Raw genomic sequence first — 21018 nt, 5'->3', positions numbered from 1 at the left:
TGCACAATGGAAATTAGTTTCGGTTTGTGTCCTGCCCGCAATGCATACAAATGTCATTGCATTGGCCACTGAGACGCAGTACGTACTATCTCTGTATCTCTGCACTCGCAGAAAGCATTCGTGAAAATGCAGAAAAATCACCCAATTAAGATGCTGAAAAAGCAGCGTGTTGCCGTTGCCGTTGCCGTTGCCGTTGCTCTTCCTGCGAGACAATTGTAAATCAAAATATTGCACTTGCAGCCAATTGAGCGGACCGAGCGTCAAAGCAGCTGCATCAGCAAAACAAATCGTGCGAAAGAAAGCTGAAAGGGCAAAAACAAAGGGAAAGCGGCAAAACGATGAAAAAATCAGGCAAATACATAAAAAGTAAAGGGAGTGAATGGCTGCAATGGCTGAAACCCACGAAAGATATACCCTTTGCCTGGCTTGCGGCTTTAAAGCACTACCAATCCGACTAAAACAAATATGCAATGAAATATTACTATAAATACAAGTTAACTGCTGGTTGAGTTCTAGTTCCAGTACAAGTTGTGTGCTCTGCAAGCCGCCAGCTGCCAGCGAGTGCATATTAAGTATACGCCCTGTGCGCGTAAGGGAAGCACAGAACAAGTGTCCCCTTGGATATCATTACCACTAGAAGTTGGTGCGAAAAAAGCCAGAGTCACTTGTCCGCCAGTTGGCTGTAACAATGACATCGCACTCGTGCACGGACTATGACTTCATATCGGAATAGGAATAGATATAGGAATAGGAATAGGAATAGGAATAGGAATAGGAATAGAAATAGGAATAGAACTTGGCCATACGCAGATGCCGCATCGCAGGCCAGCGGAAAGTGAGCGCATTTGGCCTTTTGTTTCAGGGATTTCAGTTTTGGTTTGAGCTTGGGTTTTCAGCTCTTTTGCGATGGCGTTTTTCAGGGGGCATCTCGATACCCAGCATTCATTTCAGGCCATTGAAGAGACGTCAGCACAATCGCTCTGAATAGAGAACCCATGTGCAATTGACTCGCATCTCATCGCAGAGCTCCCCCTCAGTGTGGTTTTTTTCTCCTGCCAAGTGTGTCATTGCGAATGTCATACAAATTGTGGAATGTCTTCAGTGTCGGAGTCTCTGGTTTGCACTTTTTCTTTTTTTCAAAGGAGGGGTACGTCGTGCATGGCAATGAATGGCGCAAAAGAGGGCAATGAACAATTCAGCTTGCACTTTGACACCAATGCACCAATGACGTGGCTGAATAATAAACGGCAGCAAAGCACTTGTGAAACTAAGAAAAACACGCGCTTTACATTAAAATGTATCTCTGATTTAATACAAATTAAACCTAGTGCCACTAAATTCCAATGTAATCTGTTGCCTTTATCCTCCTGATGAGTTTAATAAGCAGCAGGACTCCGGACTTCAGGCTCCAGGATCGCGACTGCTGTTTCATCTGGCTAATGGCTGGGGTATCACATGGATTGTGGCTCCTGCCCCCCGAGCTAAATCCCAACTTGCTGTTGATATTTTCTTCTTTTTATTTTGCCCACAGACAAACACACACGAACGGCGCTTGTAACTAAATAATCTTTGTGTAAAGTTTTTCTTTGTGGCTGCGAGCAGAGGAAAATAAGAGGAGAAGTTGCTGGAGCTTAGGAGAACGCCTGCTGTGAAGGAGTCCTGATCCCGCCGATTGCCATTGCCAATGCCATCGCCATAGCCGGCGGAAAAGCAGGACAAAGAGCCAGCAGAGTCGCAGAATCACAGAATCAGTTGGCCATAAGCCACCGAAAGCCGCGTGACAAGAGCTGCAAAATGAAAAGATGTGGATTGGCCAGTGGCACAAACACTGCGTACAAAAGCTGAATGCTGAGCCACGTTTACTGGGTGAACAACCTAAATAACAGTGCAATTAAAGCTCAATATTGTTAGATTTCATCCACATTGTCTGTTACAGAAATCGTGTATATTACTTACATATTTAGAGAGTATGTCTTTGTACATTTAATTTTTCTCAGTGCAGGCCAGGCGCAAGCCAAAGACTTTGATTAGTCGCATTTACTGGGGAAGCTGGCCAATTTATTTCTATCCAGTCGATCTACCAACGCCACGGATCGAAGTTTGGTAAGCACTTTAGATGGTCGGTCACACAAGGGTCGCTTAACCCGAAAAACTTCAGCTCTGGCCACACTGGCCGGTGAAAAGTTTTCGCAAAGGAGCAGAGAGCAGGCGAAGAAACGTGGCCAAAATGGCTGGAAAACAAGGCACAAGCTGCGCAAGTGGTGCAAGTTTGTTGTGCTCCTCTGAGCCACATTCGCATTGGCCATTGATTTTTTTGGTCCAGTACTTTTGGTTAAGAACTTTACGCTGCTTTGCTGCTTCTTTGCAGCATGTTTTTTATATATATATATATTTTTTTTTTGTATTCAAGTTCTTTTTCCTGCCATTGCTGCGTGCGAGCGAGCAGTGCAAGCTGATAAAAGTAAAACTTTATGCAATAATAGAGGGGGTTCAAGGCTGGACTCGTGCCCCTTCCGCCGAATGGATGGGCCCGTGGTGCACGTTATTGCCAACATATGTTGCTCGATATTATAGAACTCAGCCAGCGGGGGAGAGGCGTGGAGGGGTGGGGCACAAGGACAGCGCCTGGTAAGTTGCATGCCGCAAAGTTGCATGCCACAAATCATGTTCCTGCGCTGCGGAAAGGCGGTCCGCACTTAATTTATGTGCCGTCTAGCCCAACCCTTCAACCTATTGCAAATTGGTATTTATATGCTTAGTTATTCTTATTCAATTTTTAGAAAATCCAACCCATGCATATATATATTCATTGCTTTGCTGCGTTGCATCGATGGGTTATTTATGCGTTGGCGTTGTAATTTGTAATTTGTAATTTGTAATTTGTTGGGCTAATTACATCAAATATGTTTACGCTACAGTTTAATTAATTCACATTGGCTGCAGTTCAGCTTGGCTCTTGGCTGATGGCTGATGGCAGCCGCGACGTGTTTGACAGTTGAATAATTTGATAATTTGATAATTTGATGCCGGGACCTGTCAGCATATCGAATGTCGGTCTATATGGGTTATATGGGCATATGCATGTAAATATAAATATAAATATATAAATATAAATATACAAATGTATATATTGAATACATTCTTTTTCGGGCACGTCCATCACATGTTGCGCCTGTCAAACATTGTGCTGTCATCGCAGTGCCTTCTTATTGTCTTCGCCCTTTTCAAATGATTTTCCCCAGATTTTCCATTGCCTTTGCCGCCGCTTTTCCAGCCGATTTCCCCCCCTTACTTCCCCATTGCCAATTGTTCGGGGTCTATTTGAGCTGTCACGCCCCCAGTTCGTTTTCCGAATTGCTATTTGTTCTTTTTACAACTTCTAATAACAGAAAAGTGGCGCTGATTTTGGTTCATCACTTCAGTGTCATTTCCGCACATCGCTACACAGGCAAAAAAAATCCAAGTTACTTAAAATAACTCAATGGCAGCATTGCTATCCAAGTAGCTTAGATATTTAGGTATTTGCATCATAGCAACTTCAATTGACCCACCATTTTTTATCTGCTTGCATTTATAAAGCCCAGCTTTCTTTATGCCAAAGTTTTGGTGTTTTTTTTGGCCAACATAACCCAGCATTTGGCCACCCAGCGCCTTCTACTCTGCACTTCGCCAGATACCAGATGTCTGTCGTTTGCGTTTGCGTTTCATTTTATTATATTAAATGAAATGCCGTCAAAACAGAGACGGCCAAGAATGCTGCTCTCCTTCTTTCCTTCGGCAGCTTTCGGTATGTGTGACAAATGTAAATCGGCGAGGGTGGATTGCACAGTTCTGTACTTAATATTATTTAGTCGCTTTTGGTTCTTAATCCAAGCGTTACTCCTTATATTTCAATAATATAAATGTATTATACTTTAGATCTCTTTCACTCTTTTACCAATTGAAGTAAAGATCTGCTTAAACCACCCGCGTGCTCCTCGTAATACAATAAAAATAAGCACTAAGAGTGAAAAAAAATAAAAGCCGAGTGCCAGAAGTGCGGCTGTGGAGGCGCAACTCTCGATGCCATAAAAAACAAATCTTGCCATAAAAATGCTCAACATAATTTAACAAAATAGCAATATCTCCCCCCCGCCCACTCCCCTTCGCAGGGGGGTATGCCCCATAAAAAGTGTACAATAAACGCGAACTAAGTGGCCCACCAGCGGTGGGCGTGGGGCGGTAGGCGTGGCTCCTTAGACTCGGGCTTAATAAATGCAAATGTGTCCAAGTATGAACAATTATAGAAAGGAAATTTGCATTAAAAATTTATGTACTCTCTCGCTTTTTTTGTTGTCTCTCGCCGCAGAGATAAAGCGTCGCAAGTGCGACATAAATTTGAGCCATCCCCCGCCAACTTCTATGCACTGAGAAAAGAATTGGCTTACTTTCATATTGCAAACATCATTATTTACAATTTAAATGGGGATTTTAGCTATAATTACTCTGTATAGTCCTTCATTGCTGAGCTACGTTAGCAATGATTTGTTAGTTGTTCAGCTAGAAACCTACAGCTATTTTTGCCAGTGCATAAAACACGCCGGCCCATTTTGGAGCTTTATAATGGCGCTCTCTGCGGTCGTTGGCGGCCTTAGAAGCCCCAAGGAAACATTCATTCGCACAGATGTCTTTAGTTGTTGTCCTTGTCCTCGTCCTCGTTGTTGTTGTTCTTGTTGTTGTTGTTGACAGTTTTGAGTACGTTGTTTGGTTTTGTGCTGCACTGGAAAAAAGCTAACTATTACACACCAAAACTAACAACTCTTCTTTATAAGCTAGTCAAACAAAATTTGTATATGTTTTGCCTGTAGCTTTTGCATTGCTTTGAATTGCTTTGCTATTTGATAAAAAATTCGAAATTTTTTGCAGTGTACTTCACTGGCTGCTGTTGCTGTTTTGCGGCTGTGCATGGAGGCCTAACTAGCAGGAAGTCATTAAGTTGTTTAGCTCGCAGTGGCAGCTTCTTTAATATTCTTTTCTACATCCGGCGCATGTGACATGAATGCCGGTCCATTTTTTGGTTTCTCTGGTTTTTTGGTTTTTGGTTTTGCCCAGCAATTTGCCTGCGAAAATTGCGCCTGGCTTTTGGCCATTTTCAGTTGGCCAATTAGACGGGGGCCGATTCATAGGCCTGCAGCCTATCGGCGGCCATATCAATAACCCTTGTAAATTGCCATAATGTATGACTCTGATTTTCGGTTGCCTGTTTGTGTGTGTTTGTGTTTGTGTGTGGACCAGTTAACAGGCCATAAGTCATGGCTTTATGACCCTCAACCCAATTCCCGTTTTCTCTCGCTGGCCACTTAACAGCTCGTAAAGCCAAGGGCCGTCACACTTAATAAATATTGTAATTGTAAAATAAAATGCATAAAAATATTAGCCAGTAATGTTGAGAGTCGAATGCCCTAACTAGAATTGTGGGAATAAATGTTAGTAAATATGCTTACTAAAAAGATTTGTTAATGCATTTTCCGATGGAATTAAGCCATTCAAAGTTTTAACTAAATAACTAAAGATTTTTTATATTTTCTCACACATGCAATACCCAATTTAATCCAATGCAACATTCTCAAAGTGAAAGTGTGTGTGCCCAGGGTTATGGAAAAATTCAGGAAAAGTGCCCAAGGAAGAAACAAATATTTGTTGATTTGCTGGTTACCAAGTCAGACAAAAGGGGCCAGGGAAAAAACTTTTTATTACCCCCCCGGAAAAATTTGGCAACCCCATCTTATCAATCGCCGATAAGGGCGGGGGGGTGTGTGGTGTGGGAAACAGGAAATATTCTGTGGGTAAGGAATTTCATATTTTTGTTGTTGTATAATAAAACCCCCTTTTTTTCTTTCTTTTTTTGATTATTGCTCGATATTTGTCAGTCAGTGAAACTTTGCAGCGTTATTTAGCCATAAGAAATCAAACTTTCTTAATTAACTTTCTTGAGCGGCGTCGATGGCAGATAGCGGGGGGTGGTGGTGGTGGGTGGGTGCGGATAGAGCAAGAATATTAAAAAAAAGATGAGAAAACTCCAAAGGGGAAAGAGGAAGTTGCTGGGATTTATATACTTTTTTTTTTGGTGAAAAATGTGTGTTGTTAAGCGACAAAGGAAAAATGTCAGGGGCAGAGGGGTGAAGAGGGGTTAAGTCAGAGGTGAACACACATACCTCTAGCTTCCGCACACCTCTGCCACCGCCCCCCGCCCCGCGCCCCTCTCTCCACAGCGCTCTTTGTGCACTCTTTTTTTCTCACTGCATGGAGTTGTGTCAAAAGTTTTATTGATTTTCAAGTTTGAATGATAACTTTACAAGAGTTTTTCGCCTTTTCTGTGACTGTGTACAAAATTGTTAAATTGCTTGTTATTGACAAATACAAGTGCAGATCTGCGTGGGCGAAAGAGATGGAAAGCGATGTAGGAGAAAAAGAGAGAGAGGGTTGTACAAAAAGAAAGAGAGAGCTGTATGTATGTCCCGAATGATTCCCGTGCGCTGTCGACTGGCAAAGTTATCAATTCCAATTATGTAACCAAAAATAATTTGAAAACTTTGCAGCACTTTTGCAAAAGACCAACATACACTCACACACACACCCGTACATTTACGCACACACACACACACACACACACCCGTACATTTACGCACACACACACACACACACACACACTTGATGGCTTCATAAGTTCATACTTGTTACCTGTGACTTGTCAAGTATTTGACTTTATCTCTGGACCCGAGCTGCAGATTTTGTTCCGCAGAGTTCAGTTCGGTTGAGTTGAGACGAGAGTTCTTGGTTTTCCCATTTTTTTGCTGTTGTTGTTGGGCTTTTCCCCGTTTTTGCCACCGAGCATGGCTTAAGTTTTTGACCAAGTTTTATGCTGCGATTTGGGCTGATTTGAGTTTCAGCAAGGGGTGGCTGCCAAATCACTTCCTCCCCCTTCCTTGCCCTATCAAATTAGTGGTTTTTAATAATTTCCTATGTTTTGATTTACATTTCGTGGTTTTCGGTCGCCTACCTACTTCAGTACCTCATAACACGGCTAAAAATAGTCGGATAGTGGAATGTTGTACCTTCCGCAACTCAGGACGAAACCCACAAACTTTTGGCGTTCCAACTTGGGCACACCATTTTGGGTCAATTTTTTGAAAATTTGGTAAGGGGTATCATCATCAAAATTTGCAAAAATTGGGTCAAAATTGGGAAACTCAAATTTAAATGCAGATTTTTAGAGCATATTAATACAAGCATTTTAAGGTATGTCACCCAAATCGGAGTTCATTTGGCCAAGTTTTAGATTCTGGGACTTCAGGCTTGTGTACTGTTTCTGGTTTTGGCCATTTAACCATAGTTTGGTACCTCATAACTTGGTTAAAAATAGTCGGATAGTGGAATGTTGTACCTTCCGCAACTCAGGATGACATCCACAAACTTTTGGCGTTTAAACTTGGGCACACCATTTTTTGTCAATTTTTTGAAAATTTGGCAAGGGGTACCATCATCAAAATTTGCAAAAAATGGTTCAAAATTGGGAAACATAAATTTAAATGCAAATTTTTTAAGTATATTGATACAAGCTTTTTGAGGTATGTTACTCCAAAATCGGAGTTCATTTGGCCAAGTTATGGCCTTTGGGACTTCAGGTTTGTGTAGTTTTTCTGCAAGTCTTTGTAAAGCTATTGTTTCTAAAGAAAATAATTATCTTTGTTTATATTTTTTATAAATACTCGTAATTGTTTTTGGTAATCATTAGAAAAAAGGTTGAGGAACAACAAGGACATATACTGCACATATTTTCCGCAGAGATTCTTGAACTTCTCAGGAAATGTTTGGTAAAAGTAACGAGCCATATTTGATTAAAATTATTTTCGACTCAATCTTTGATATGCCGTGAAAATACCTGGACGAAGAACTTGAGTCGAATTCCTGTACGCTTAAAGCGCCCGGCAACTTTTCCGCAAGTTTTCCGCATTTTCATGGCAGTCAATTTGCTAAATCAAGAATGCGACAGCCGCACAAAAGAAAAGGCGGGGAGAAAATAAATATGCCAGCCTTCAGCTTTTCCGCACTCCTTGGGAAAATGGATGCCAAAAGGAGCCGGAACGGAACCCGATGCGCCCTGAATTTTCCCCAACTGTCCCTTTTCATTTTACCATTCTTTTTTTTTGTGTTTTTTTTTATATATATATATTTCACTTATTGATGAGTGGAAATGCTGTTGACATTATTTGTGTGGTCGACGCCAGTTGGTCGCCCAATGCAATGCAAATTTGTTGACACAGACTCAAGCTGAGGCCACAAGAAGCCTGCACTTTCAGGGGATATAATATGTATATGTATGTATGTATGTACCTAGCCGCCAACCCTATATAGTATATATAATATATATATGTATATTAGTGTGTATGGAAGCTCAGCGCCGATCCCCTTGCCAATCGTTTGCCCCTGAGAATCAAAGTCTCGATTCTCGTAAAAATGATTCATGATATCGCATTATTTCCGTATCATTTGTAATTTCCAGTTTCCTGCTTATTTTCACCAGCCACACACACACAGACAGCGCCAGAAAGGGAGGTCTGTGGGAAAGAGGGAGAGGGAGAGAGAGAGAGAGGGAAGACTGAACTGTTGCAATTACTATCTATCTGGTATTTTATAACTTTTGTGCTCTTCCTGCTGCCTTACCTCCGCACCACCCACCCACATCGCCGCCATCGCCTCCAACTTCTCCATCTTCTTCTGCTGATTACAGCAGCCAAGTCACAGACACACAGATAGCGGCACACGCACACAGAGGCAGCGCAGACACACAGATACTGCCAGGGACGAGCGGGCTATGAAAGACAGGGGGTTTCTCATTACTATTTTGATTTTAGTTGGCAGATTTTTGTTATTTTTTCAAGTTACGGATAGGTACTTCCATAGTATTTCATGTTGTATACTATGCATTTCATTTGGGTCGTTGAACCCCCGAAATCCCCACTGCCTGCGCCACTGTCTGCATTTAGAGATGAAGTCAGAGAGCCACAGTTGCTGGCGTTGCCGCCGCGTCATCAAGGTCCTGATTCCTATTCCTGCCCCCTGCATCCTGCACCCTGCCCCTTGCCACACAACTGCGGCAGTGTCCTTGTACATATCCTTTGTTCTGGATCGCTCAGCCCACAGACAGAAACACAGAAATACACACAGCTACAGAGATACTCAACACTTTTTCTTGTAGTTTTTGATGAACATTTAATTGAATTCTCTTACAACACCGCGCTTTGTCTTTCGCCCACACCATTGACGTATCTGCCATCCGATCTGCTACATAGGATGTACAGATGTATCTGCTCCTCCTCTACAGCAGATACATATGTATGTACATACGAGTATATCCCATAGAGCACACAAGAAGTTATGCTTTCACTGCTTTCTTCGCATTGCGCATTGCCTTTCGCTTTTCCCCCCCTTTCTTGGCTGGATATGTGTGTATGGCATCTAATTAAAATTGCAATCGGAATTTTCCAGCTCGAGCTGCGACAAAAAGCAAATTTATCCATAAGCCAGCGGCAAGCTACTTGCTCGTATATCTGTGTACATACATATACACTCTTACATATGTATGTATGTACAGGTATCTATAGAAACTGGATGCTGAAGGCAACTTATCGGATGTCCATGGCACAAAAAGTGGCTCTGTTTTTCGTGGCGATTCATTCGCAGCAGTTTATCAAAGGATTTAAGTTTGGGGATTACCTGTGTTATTACCGCTGGGGATTTCCTTTTCTCTGCACGACGGGAAGGAGTTGATAAAAGATTAGCAGATACATGTTTATACACCAGTCCAATGCTTGTAAAATGAAAATATATGAAATATATGAAATAAGCTTACCATTCCATATCGATATGTGCCTAATGTCCCACCTCCACGTCCCCCTTCACTTTCCAGCATCCCAGAGATCCAGGCTAATTGAACCAGTTCCGCCGTGGCTGCAGCTATGCAAATAACCCCAGTTGCCCTCTTGTCGTCTCAATGGAGGTCCTGCCACCAGGACGCTGCAAAAGGGGGGCCAGGACATCAACACCAACAGGAACAGCAACAGCAACAGCAACACGAGCACGAAGAAAAAGAAAAAGAAAAAGAGAAACAACGACTCTGACGACGGCAATATCAAACAGTAAATAGATAAAAACAACATGACTTAATGAGTGGTATTTATTTTTATGCTAATTACTTTCGAATAAGCAGGAGGTCCTGTGCGGAGCACTGCAGTTTGCCTTAATGAGTGGGGCAATAATTGTTGTTGTCGTCGTCGTCGCTGAATCCTGCTGAATCCTGCTGGTGGTGCGACTCCTTGAGCACTCACTCCTGTACCCACTCCTGTGTGCCCCGCCAGTGTTTGCATAAAGTAAATGCCATTATACAAGCAAGTTGCGCTGTAAATTCACTTCAAATGTACAAAAGCACTCGCCCTGAAAGCCGTAAAGTATGCGATATGACAGTGCATAAAGGATGCGAGCGTTGGCGAGCTGGGGAGGATCCTTCTTCCTTTATCAGAGCTCCCCCTCCTCCCATTTGTTTCACAACTCTGCGCTTTAATAAATACAAATGCAAAGTAAATTAACCAAATCTTAGCTGGCTGCTCATTCCAAAGACTCATTCAGGATCACTTCGAGATGGAGATGATATTCAGCGCCACATATACCCTGCAATTGAAGGCAGTGAGGCAGACGTGGAGTGGTCTCTGCGTCCAAATGATGTACATATCCAAGTCCTTGAAGTCTTGCCTTTCGTGCTCAGTTATGTCACACTTCCTCAGATCGAAACACGCTTGGCTACTATGGTCACTGTGCTGTTCCGCACTGAATGTGGGATACTGATCACATGTGAAATGAGTGGCATATTTCTGTTCATATTACCCTGTTTTTAAGCAGCTATATACTACGTATATATACTGAGTGTGAAACTGTGCAAACAGCCTACTGTTTGTAGAACCCCATTGATTTTGTAGATATAATTGCGCTGCCGCGTGAAATTAGCCTTTTAATTATATTGATAAATTGGATTTAACGTCTGTAATGAATTAACCTCATGCTTGTTACCCTACTTTTATTAAATCATATGCTCTTTTACTCTGTTAAATGAGTTTATCAACGGTTTATGATTTTCGTAATTAAATCTGTAGAAACGACAATGTATAATTTGCAGCATTTCATTTGTGCCAAGGAGAGAAGTTTATTATTATCACAATTAAAATTCCCATTCGAAGTAAAAACATTTTCTTGCAACAAAAGAAGAACTACTTTAAATCTATTTCATGGATATGTTTCCTAATCTAAAGTATAACAAACAAACACAAAAAAATGCAAAACTTTAATGCTGACTTATCCCTATCTATGACTTATGTTCTCATCTGTGGAATGATTACAGCTGGTTCTTCCGCTTCCGACCTGGTCGCACGGCATAGAGATCGTCGGAGAAGAGGGACTTGCCAGCTCTGGTGGCGGCCAGCAGTCGCCGCTCGTGGACCTTGCGGTGCTTGGTGAGGTGATCCGACCTGGCGAAGCACTTGGAGCAGTAGTCGCACTTGTACGGCTTCACGCCCGAGTGGGAGCGCTTGTGGCGGGCCAGTTCGTCGGATCGGGAGAAGCGCCAGACGCAGTCGGGCCAACTGCAGACGTACGGCTTCTCGCCCAGATGCCTCCGCAAATGGGCCTTCAGGTGCGCGGGCTTGGCGTAGATCTTTTCGCAGTTGCCGAAGGTGCACAGGTAGCCCCGTTCGCCGGCGGCATTCTCGCTCATCTGGAGGGCAGGTGGTGCTAGTTGTGCTGGTGGTGGGGCAGCTGCATCCGCAGGACTGCCGGGCGACGAAGACAATCGATCGGGATCGAAGATCTCTGAGGTTGGTGGCCCTGGCAGCCGCAGATTGCTGTTGCTCTCCTCCAGAAAGTCCGCACAGTTTTCGGTGCAGAGGGGTGTGCGCTCCGGCAGAAAGTCCACCAGCTCCGGAATCTCCACGTAGTTGTCCAACAGCCGCTGCTCCCAGTCACTCAAGTCCGGCGGACAGACGGTCAGCTCATTGAAGTCGATGAACAACGAGGGATCCTCCCCATACGGCAGATCCACCTGCACATGCCCACCACTACTACTATTATTAGAATTATGGTTATTATTATTGCTGTCTAAGGTGATGATGCCGTAGTAGTCCGACTCCTCGAATTCCAGCTGACTGTAGTTGGTTATATAGCCGCCGGCAAAGTTGCTGTCCACATAGGAGCTCTCGAAATCCGCAACACTGATTACACTTAGCAGCGCATCGCCGGCGGCCAGTGGCTCCTCTTCCAAGTCGCTGTAGAGCTGCTGGAATCCGCCCGTCGCAAAGAAGTCCATGATCGCAAATGAGCGGACTGCGGTCGAGTGTCCAAATATTTATAATATCCACCGATGATAACAGCCGGATGAGTGGTGACAGTGACAGAATTGATGAGAGCCATTGAACACGCTCGGGCAACGCATGGACCATACCCTATGAACTTAACCCTTTATCCGCTTAAAATGATACAGATATCATCGTGGCAAGAGATGGCATACCCCGCGATCGCCGTAGAGAGCAAGGGGTACCAAGAGATGCACTCACTGCGATCGTGGCCGGATTGCTTCCAGTGATTCGTGGCCAGGATCCCGTGGGGAATAATTAGCCGGCGAGCAATGTATCTAACGCGCTGCCGGCTTCATTAGTCCGAGAGCGAGATAAAGATACATACGTATCTACGTACGTACCACACATAGCCGACCGCACCAGATGTTGCCATTGATCGGCGACACATGTGCCGGGTTTTTTGGTGGCCGGACTGGGTCCGGGAATCCGCACTGCTATCGGAGTGCCCAGTTACCGAGTGCCAAGCAGTGTCAGGCCACAGATCGGCTGGCTATAGCCTATACTATATATAGTATATAGCCGACGGCACCTGATCTCGCCATCTCACTCTATTGTTTTTGCGTTTGTTTTGGTCGCCGTCGCCGGACGACAATCAATACAAATTTGTTATTAATTAATGATTATTACTGGCGAACTAGATATGCCCGGGGGATATGGATATGGATATTGATATTCCCGGTTGATCAGTGTGTCCAAGCAAAACAAGTGCGTTGGCTATGTGTGTCAAGTGAGTCGCAGATATGGTTTTGAAAAATTCACGGAAAGTTATCTGTTTGGAAACGTTGTCCACCAGTTGGCAGCTTGGCAACGGTCCATTTGCACCATATGGTCATTGGGTTGCAAAGGTTGATAGTAGTTTTTGGATAATATCTGTACCAAATCTGGGCTAGCTGCTGGCAATTCATTGCTGCGTTCATATTTAATAAGCGAGTTGTGTGCAGTTCACTTAAAGTGCTTTGTAATGCGCAGGGAATGCAGCATTAAAATGTGACCCTGCATGTATAGTTTGCTGTCTAATATGGTTTTCCACCCATTTGCCTTGCACTACACTTGTAAGCACCGCTTTCCCCTCCTTGAACATCTCATTTTCCTCGGCTGTCTGTGCCAGTTTCCAGTTGCCAGTTACCCCAGCTTTTTGCTCCTCGTCTATGCCATTTCCGCATCCTTTTTGGCTGGCAGCCCTTTGGAAATTAACATAAATTTAACGTGCGGCTGGCGTTTAAATTTACTTTCGCCTAATGAAATAATCAGCAGCTGTAAATCCTCATGGACCCCCCACCAGTTTCGGCAGCTTCCCCATTTTCACCACCAGTTTTTGGCGGCCTACGCGTTTTGCGCTAATTGATATTGCAAAAATCAAAGGCTGCGCGCCGGCATTAAAGGGATTTAAAGGATATCAACTGGTCTGGGGACTGAGGTCTGGCTTCTGGGTTCTGGGACTCGGGGCTTTGAATTCCGGATTCTGGATACTGGATTCTGGAGTCTGGATTCGCAATTGCGGAATCTGGCTGTGAGTTCGACTCCGGCACTTTGTAATTACAGCAGGGTACTGCGACCCTGATTTCTGTGTATGCGAGTATACGAGTATAGCATCTGCCTTTGTGTGGCCTCAAGTGGAGTGGAGTGGCAAGGATAACATAAATTAGAATGCTGCCTGCAGGCAGTTCTGGTATTTAGCCGTAGTGCCGTAGTTCGTAGTTCACTTACTTACAGATCCGCAAACCCATATAAGGATGCACTGCTGAAAACAGGAAGCACTACTACAAAATGCCATTTAACTTTGTGAAAGATGTGCGCCTCAAAAAACGTTTTTGCAGTGAATTTTATACTATTTCCTTTAGGAATTTGGTTTGCTAAAGGAGTTTTCTCCAGTGCTTTGGAATGTGCAACCACATCTATCTATCCATCTATCTGCAAATACATTTCTCCGTTCAAATGCGTGCTTGTGTGTGTGCACCGCAAGTGTCATAACGGAAATTATGCATACAATTTTACTGTAAATTGCGCTCGGCAAAATGTTGTCACCTCAGTTTAATCAAACTCCCACCGCCCAGAACTCCCAGAACTCCAAACTCTTAAACTCACTTAAGCCGGACATTTTGAAGCCGTTTGCAAGTATTTACGAGGCAAATCCGAGGACTTAAAGCGGACAACCGGACGATATTATTGCCAAAGTGTCGTCGTTGTCGTTGTCGTTGTCGTTGTCCTGGCAGCAGTCAAATGAGCTAAGCGGTTGTCAGGATATAAGTTTTTGGGTTGTACGAGTATACAAGAGTACATCCATATACGAGAACGAGATGAAGGGGGTCACTTCAGTTGCCTAGTAAGTCGGACTTGCCCTTATCAATCGCAGCTGAGCTGCTTGTTTTCATTGGATTAGACAAGTTTGCTTTGCCTTCGAGTTGTGAATCCGCATCTGAATTCCGAATTCCGAGTTCCAAATTCCGAGTTCCCAGTGCCTAGTTACTCAAAGAAAGAAGAGCGATGTATATGCGGCTTACTGTTGTGGCAAATTAAATCGGTATCTCTATCTGTATCTGTATTTGTGTCTGCATTTGTATCTGTATTTGTATCTTAAACTTGTATCTGTATTTGTATCTGCATTTGTATCTGTATTTGTATCTGCATTTGTATCTGTGTTTGTATCTGAAACTTGTATCTGCTGTTTGTGTGCCGTGATTATGGCCATTTAATTTTGCCATTCGGCATGCGAATGTCTGTGCACAAAATACCACATGTCAAATTTATAATCCCTCTGCTTACTATCGATTTGCGCCGGGCCGAGTTTTATTTATTTCCTTAAGCAAAGCGGATTGCAGCTAAGTGACCCAGTTATTTTCGGCAAATGTGTGGACTAATTGAATCACTGGCTGTGGCAAAAAGGACTTAGTACGAAACTCGACTCTGATTGCGAAGGAATTGATTAGTTTTATTAGACTGGACAACCAACTGAAGTTCGATGCTATCGATAGTGCTAATTATATAAATAGTTCAAGGAGTCAGGAAAAAAGGGTTATTCGAGAGAAAGCCAAGATGCCCAGCCAGATGGGAAAAATTTAATTGAAGTCATTTATAACGCCAACCACCCAGGGTTCAGCATTGTCCTGCTCCGCTTGGCATTCCCAATTAATTACACAATTTAGCCAAGAAGCGCTGCAAACTTGGCCAACAACTTTCCTGCCAGGACTCAGACGCCGTGGGTGGAGTTCCAGCTGCAGTGCCTCACAGTCGCAGTCAGTTGCCTGCAACAGGTCAAAAGTTTCCTGCCGCCAGTCGGCCGAGCAGTGGAGTAGTCCTGGTCCCCCGTCTCGATTTTGGTCGGTGGTGGAAAGTTTTAATAAACTCAGCAAAGACAATATTTTCCCTATGTCCGTGCTGCCTAACCGAAGGACGAGACCAGGACAATAATTTGATTTTGAGGGCAGCAGCAGCAGCATCAGCAGCAGCAGCGACACAGCCTGAAAGCAATTTGTTGTGTCTTGAGGAAAAGCCATTTTTCGAAATCGAGTGAAACGGGGTGGTGTGGGGTGAAAGGACACATATTAGACGCAGGACAGGACAGGAGAGGAGAGGACACCACCAGCACCGAGATTAAGTCAGATGCAAACGTAATCCAGAGACAAGCGAGTTAACTGGTTTGACCCAATTTAATTAGACACACGGCCCGAGGTGGCATTAGTATTAGTGCGAGTATTAGTATTAGTATTAGTGTTGTGTAGTACAACCCCTAGTATTTGTCTTGTGCTCGCCACCAAAATTGAGCTATTCGGTTGCCTGCCAGGATGTATGTATGCCAAAAGCGAGGCTTATGCCAATGCCAGGACCTCGTCGCTGCTCCTGCTGCCTCAGATGCTACACGGAGAAAAATGCTGCCTGACTTGGTTAGCCTATAAAATGTAAGGCTGATATAAAATACATATTTGTGCCCAAGGAGGAGCTAATATCTGAGTTACTTGGCGCAGTTGCAAGTTGCATGGTGCAAGTGTGTGTGGTTTCGCCAAGTGTACGCACTAGTAAGCTGGCTTAGCACACCAGGCTGTGGACAACAGCAGGGCGTGGGGGGGGGGGGGGGTGGGGGCACTGGAACAGGCGGTATTTGAGGAGCCCAACACAGGAATACATCCACGGGAACACACGACATTATTGTAGCGGAAGACAGCAGTCGGGCGGCTGAGCAGGAGCCAACAATTAGTGTTGACAGACATTGCACTCTGCCAAAGTCCCCGGGGCAATTTGAAGGCTTGTTCTACACACACACGCACACGCACACGCACACGCACAGCTGACACACACACGCACACATACAGCTAAACACGCCCGCCCAATCCATGTACTCGCATATAATTTGAGTTCTCTCCGTGTCGTGTCAAACTGCTGCGAAATTTATGTTTAGTGCAAAGTGCCTACAGAGTGCCACGCAGAAAACGGGCTTGCACCCCAGTAGCCTGGCTTGTATTACAGTGGGTATTACGACAAGTGCGACAGCAAAGGCTGATTAAGTAGCCAGCCCCCCCCTTTGTACTGAAAAATGACCATTTTATGACCTTTTTGTTGTTTTTAATCGCGGATACAAGCAGCTGGAACGGCGGGTGCTAACTCGAAACATCGTCTGCTTGCCATGTTGTCCTAGTTGCACTCCAGCTTCACCTTTCCAGCTGGCTCCCTCAGTTGGATGCCTCACTTGGATCCCTCAGTGTTTTTTTTTTTTTGAGCAGTGCGAGTTGCAACCTGCTGCACTTGGTCGCGCACGTCCAGTCTGAAGTTGCCCATGAGGTTGCGGCCGAGCTGCTCCAGCGCCTCGTCGTTTGGACGCACCGCTTGGCCAGCCTTGATCATCCGCTCCAGCTGATTCTCCAGGACGAGCAGCTCCGTCATGCGCTGGAACTCACGGCACTTCTTCCACAGCGACGACAGGTTGACGATCAAGTAGATGAGGGCTGTGAGCACGGGGCCGGAGAAGAAAATCATCAACTGAATCATGTTGAAAATTTGCCAACTTTCTCTTTTCAGGTGTATATTTTAAACTGCTTTTTAGAAGCTGCCGACTTGACTGTGCATAGACGACTGAAATGGGGAACTTTCTATTTCTGTGACATCCAATGACAAGAGGAAGGAAAGGGAATCATGGCCTACTAGGTGGGCACACTCATATATCGATACTTACACTACACGATAACCTATGTTAAACCGATGTTAAACCTATGTTAAGATAATGTTAAGCTGATGTAATTAACTTTAAGAGTCAATCTGTTTCTGCGAGTCAAATAAAGAAGAAGGATAGAAAGAAATAAAACTGTCGCGTGTGTAATCTTTGCCGCCTTCCACATAGGTATGAAATATCTTATTATTTTTGGCCATTTTGGCCTGGAGAAAGTGCAAAGTGAGTGGAGTGCATATTTGCAGCAATAATTAAGAGATTAAACAGCTTTCAATTTGTGACCGCATAAATGGATTAATTAAACTTGGCCAAGAAGTCAACATTATTAACATGTCCAAATTGCTGTGCGCTCCAAAGGATGGATGGGCAGCGAAATGTGGATGGGTGGCGGTGGCTTGGGAGGAGGAGGAGCAGTAGGAGGAGGAGTGGGTGGTCGCCCCATCTTGCATATGCTAAACAATTTGGGGTTTTGGTGCAGCTGCTCGCAACGACCTCAGGGGCAGCCGCAGTCAAAATCCGCCCGTCCACCCAACCCACCCACTCATTACCACAAGCAGCTGCATGTGCATGTGCATGTATGTTTAATATGCGATGGAAACGGGGGGAGTGGGGGTGGTGTGTGGTTTGGTGCGGTGGTGTTTCCGCCAAAAGGGCGAAGGGCAAATAATCCTTCACTCAAGCGATTGGCCAATTTGCGTGCATGTGTTTGGCGCTGCTTGTGCTGCCTAACCCATGTTAATGAAGTGCCATGTGGCGAACCGAAGTGTTTTTCCAAATCCACTTGCTAATGGCGTTGTCCCAACCTGCCATACTTCTGATATTGATATTGGCCCTATGTAACTTAGGTACCTTTCGCTTCTATTGTTTGATGCATTTACCATAGTCTTTGTTCAAAATCCTGCAGCTTGGAGTTGTGTCAATTTTAGCATTGAAATTGAAATAGACAGTGGCAGTGGCACAAGTCTCTCTCTCTCTCTCTCGCTCTCTTTGTCTTGGAAAATGTACAAAACATAGTGCTTGGGTGGAAAACAAAGTGGCACAAAAATGACATTACACAAAAGAGGATTTATTTAGTTTATTTGCAGCATATCAGCAGCCATAACTGTCAAGTGAGTGTAGCTATTGTTTTTGTTTTTGTTGGTGTAGGTGTTATTGTTGTTGTTGTTGTTATTGTTGTAGCAAGGGGACATGACATGGTGGGCGGGGCACTTGGCAGGGGGGGTGCAAGATCTAGAGCAGCCATCATCATCAATCATTTTGATTTGCGCTAAAAACTATGCTATGCTTTGTTACTACAATGCTGCAATGCATAAACTCAACAACAGCACAACAATATTACAACAACAGGCGCACAACTGCACCAACACACTCGCAGAAAAAGGAGCGTGCATGTGTGGGAATATATGCATGTACACATACAGCGACCGAAGACGATAAACTACAGTAGCAACAACAAGAATGGCAATTGCCAGACAGAATGACAACAACATTTCATGTCGACAAGTTGCGCTGGCATTTCACTCTCCCTTTTTGTTTTGTTTTTAGCCTGCTACCCCTTTTTGTTGGCAGTATTTTCTGGTACTTTTATTATATTTTTATTTATTTGTTTTTTGGTTTTTTTTCGTGTGTTTTGTGTTTTTTGCATAATAATGTGGGGGCTTGCGAGGAAGCGGCACTCTATGCGAGCATTAGGCGAACATTAATGGAGAACAAGTATTTTTACTGCTCGCTCGTAAAGCTGCTTGTCAAATATATTTTTTGCATGTATCGTAGTCTGTAGTTTTCCTTACTTCGCAGTCATCCTTCAGCGAAGGATATACGTACATATATATATGAGAGACATAATGAAATTTTAATTAAGCTCAAGCAGCAAGCAGAATTAAAAGACGAAATGTGCGCCTTTTAATTCAATTTATAATTACACTCGGCAGCCGGGTAGGTAGATCTTTCCCTCTCTCTCGCACTCTCTCCCTGTCTCCTTCTGCCATCATCTCTTTCTCATCAAGTGCAGCCGTCTCTTTCGTCTCTTATTCGCATTCGCATCGCTGCGAATCAATTAAAAAGACATTTGCGAAAATGTTGGCAAGGCAAATTGAAACTGAAACTGAAACGACAACACGAATGCTTAAATGAGCGAATAAACGAAGATGCGACTCAGAAGATGCGGCAAGAAAGAGACGGCTAATGCGGCGGCAGAAAGAGATGGGCATAGAAAGGTAGTGCGAAGGATGCGAATGAATGCATAAATGAATGCCACATTGCACGAATGAATGATGATTGTCGTCCCGCTGCTGACGGCGATGATGATGATGATGCTGCTGGGCGGTACAAGTGTGAATCCGACCCAAGACGTTGCCACCCAGCCATTTAAAGGAGGATATCTTCTTCTGGCAGGACCTCCCATTTGGTCAATCCCGCACCGTCTGTCGTCTGTCATTAATGTAATTCAATAACCTTCATCTGGCCAGTTGGCCATGATGATTGTTGATTGTTTTTCATGCGATGCCATAGCGCCTCGCAATTCGCAGTTCGCAATTAATAATTGGCACAGCAAAGTGTGCGAGTGTCTTCAAATTTGATCCGTTGAGTAAGCTGCATAAGGTATTGGACAGTTTCCCATGCGAAAGCACACATTGAAACATATAAATGCAGAGCCTGGCTTATTGCTTTAAAGATAAAGATGGTGAGTAAATGCTATGGATACATACGCATTTCGCCTGGAAGACCGTATAATCTAGTTATTGGACAAACTGCAGCATGGGCAAATACATACGTTCAAATGCGTTCAGATGACAATTGTCGCATAGCTGCATTGCCCCATATGCTCCAAATGCTCGAAATGCTCCATGTGTGCCATTTATGAACATAATCCCCATTGCCACATCGACCAATCCACTCGGCTCCCCGAGTGCAAACAGACATAAATCAAAAACTCAACGAAAACGAGAACGAGAACCTTCAAACGTTCAAACGCTCAAACGTTCAAACGTTCAATATGAGAATGCCTTGGATTGTGGCCCCCAGCCAATTCTCATTTCTCATTGCTCAAAGAGATCCGATCCGTATCCCCACTCCCAATTGCACTAATCTCATGCCATGCAGCTGTCCCCCCTTTTCGCTTTCGCTGCAAACTTTCTAATAATTTCTATTTGAAAGCCCTGCCAAAGTTGTGCGTGGTGTGCAAAACTGTCATAATTCATAAGTCGCCCGAAAACCCAAACCCAAACCCAAACCTAAACCCAAACCAAACCGAACCAGCAACTGAAACTGAAGCTCAAGCCCGAGCTGAAACTGAAACTGAAGCCAACGGGAATGGGAATGGAAGTGGGAATATCCGAATGGGTAGAGTGGGTGGAATGGTGGAGCTCCTGCTGTCTGTGTATAATTACATGGTTCAACTGTCACGGCGGAAAACAAATA

At 44.1% G+C, this 21018-nt stretch overlaps 1 protein-coding gene and 1 long non-coding RNA gene across 2 annotated transcripts; one reads left to right on the top strand and one right to left on the bottom strand.

Moving 5' to 3' along the window:
- The first annotated feature begins 1973 nt into the window (after positions 1-1973).
- On the top strand, positions 1974-10822 carry LOC122624791. The gene is made up of 3 exons (XR_006326513.1): positions 1974-2103; positions 9950-10178; positions 10247-10822. It is a non-coding gene; the product is annotated as an uncharacterized LOC122624791 (long non-coding RNA).
- A 603-nt stretch (positions 10823-11425) lies between these two features.
- LOC122624822 (Krueppel-like factor 17) lies at positions 11426-12391 on the bottom strand. The gene has a single exon (XM_043804537.1). The coding sequence runs from the start codon at positions 12389-12391 to the stop codon at positions 11426-11428; it is 966 nt and encodes a 321-aa protein (XP_043660472.1).
- Positions 12392-21018: the final 8627 nt, after the last annotated feature.

This window comes from Drosophila teissieri, chromosome X (genome assembly GCF_016746235.2).
Source record: "Drosophila teissieri strain GT53w chromosome X, Prin_Dtei_1.1, whole genome shotgun sequence".
Taxonomy (NCBI): Eukaryota; Metazoa; Arthropoda; class Insecta; order Diptera; family Drosophilidae; genus Drosophila; species Drosophila teissieri.
The sequence above is the reverse complement of the archived record's forward strand: the minus strand, read 5'-3'. Positions and strand labels throughout refer to the sequence as shown.

Coding starts and splice junctions, on each gene's coding strand:
- LOC122624822 (XM_043804537.1), bottom strand. CDS start 12,391: ATGGACTTCTTTGCGACGGGCGGATTCCAGCAGCTCTACAGCGACTTG.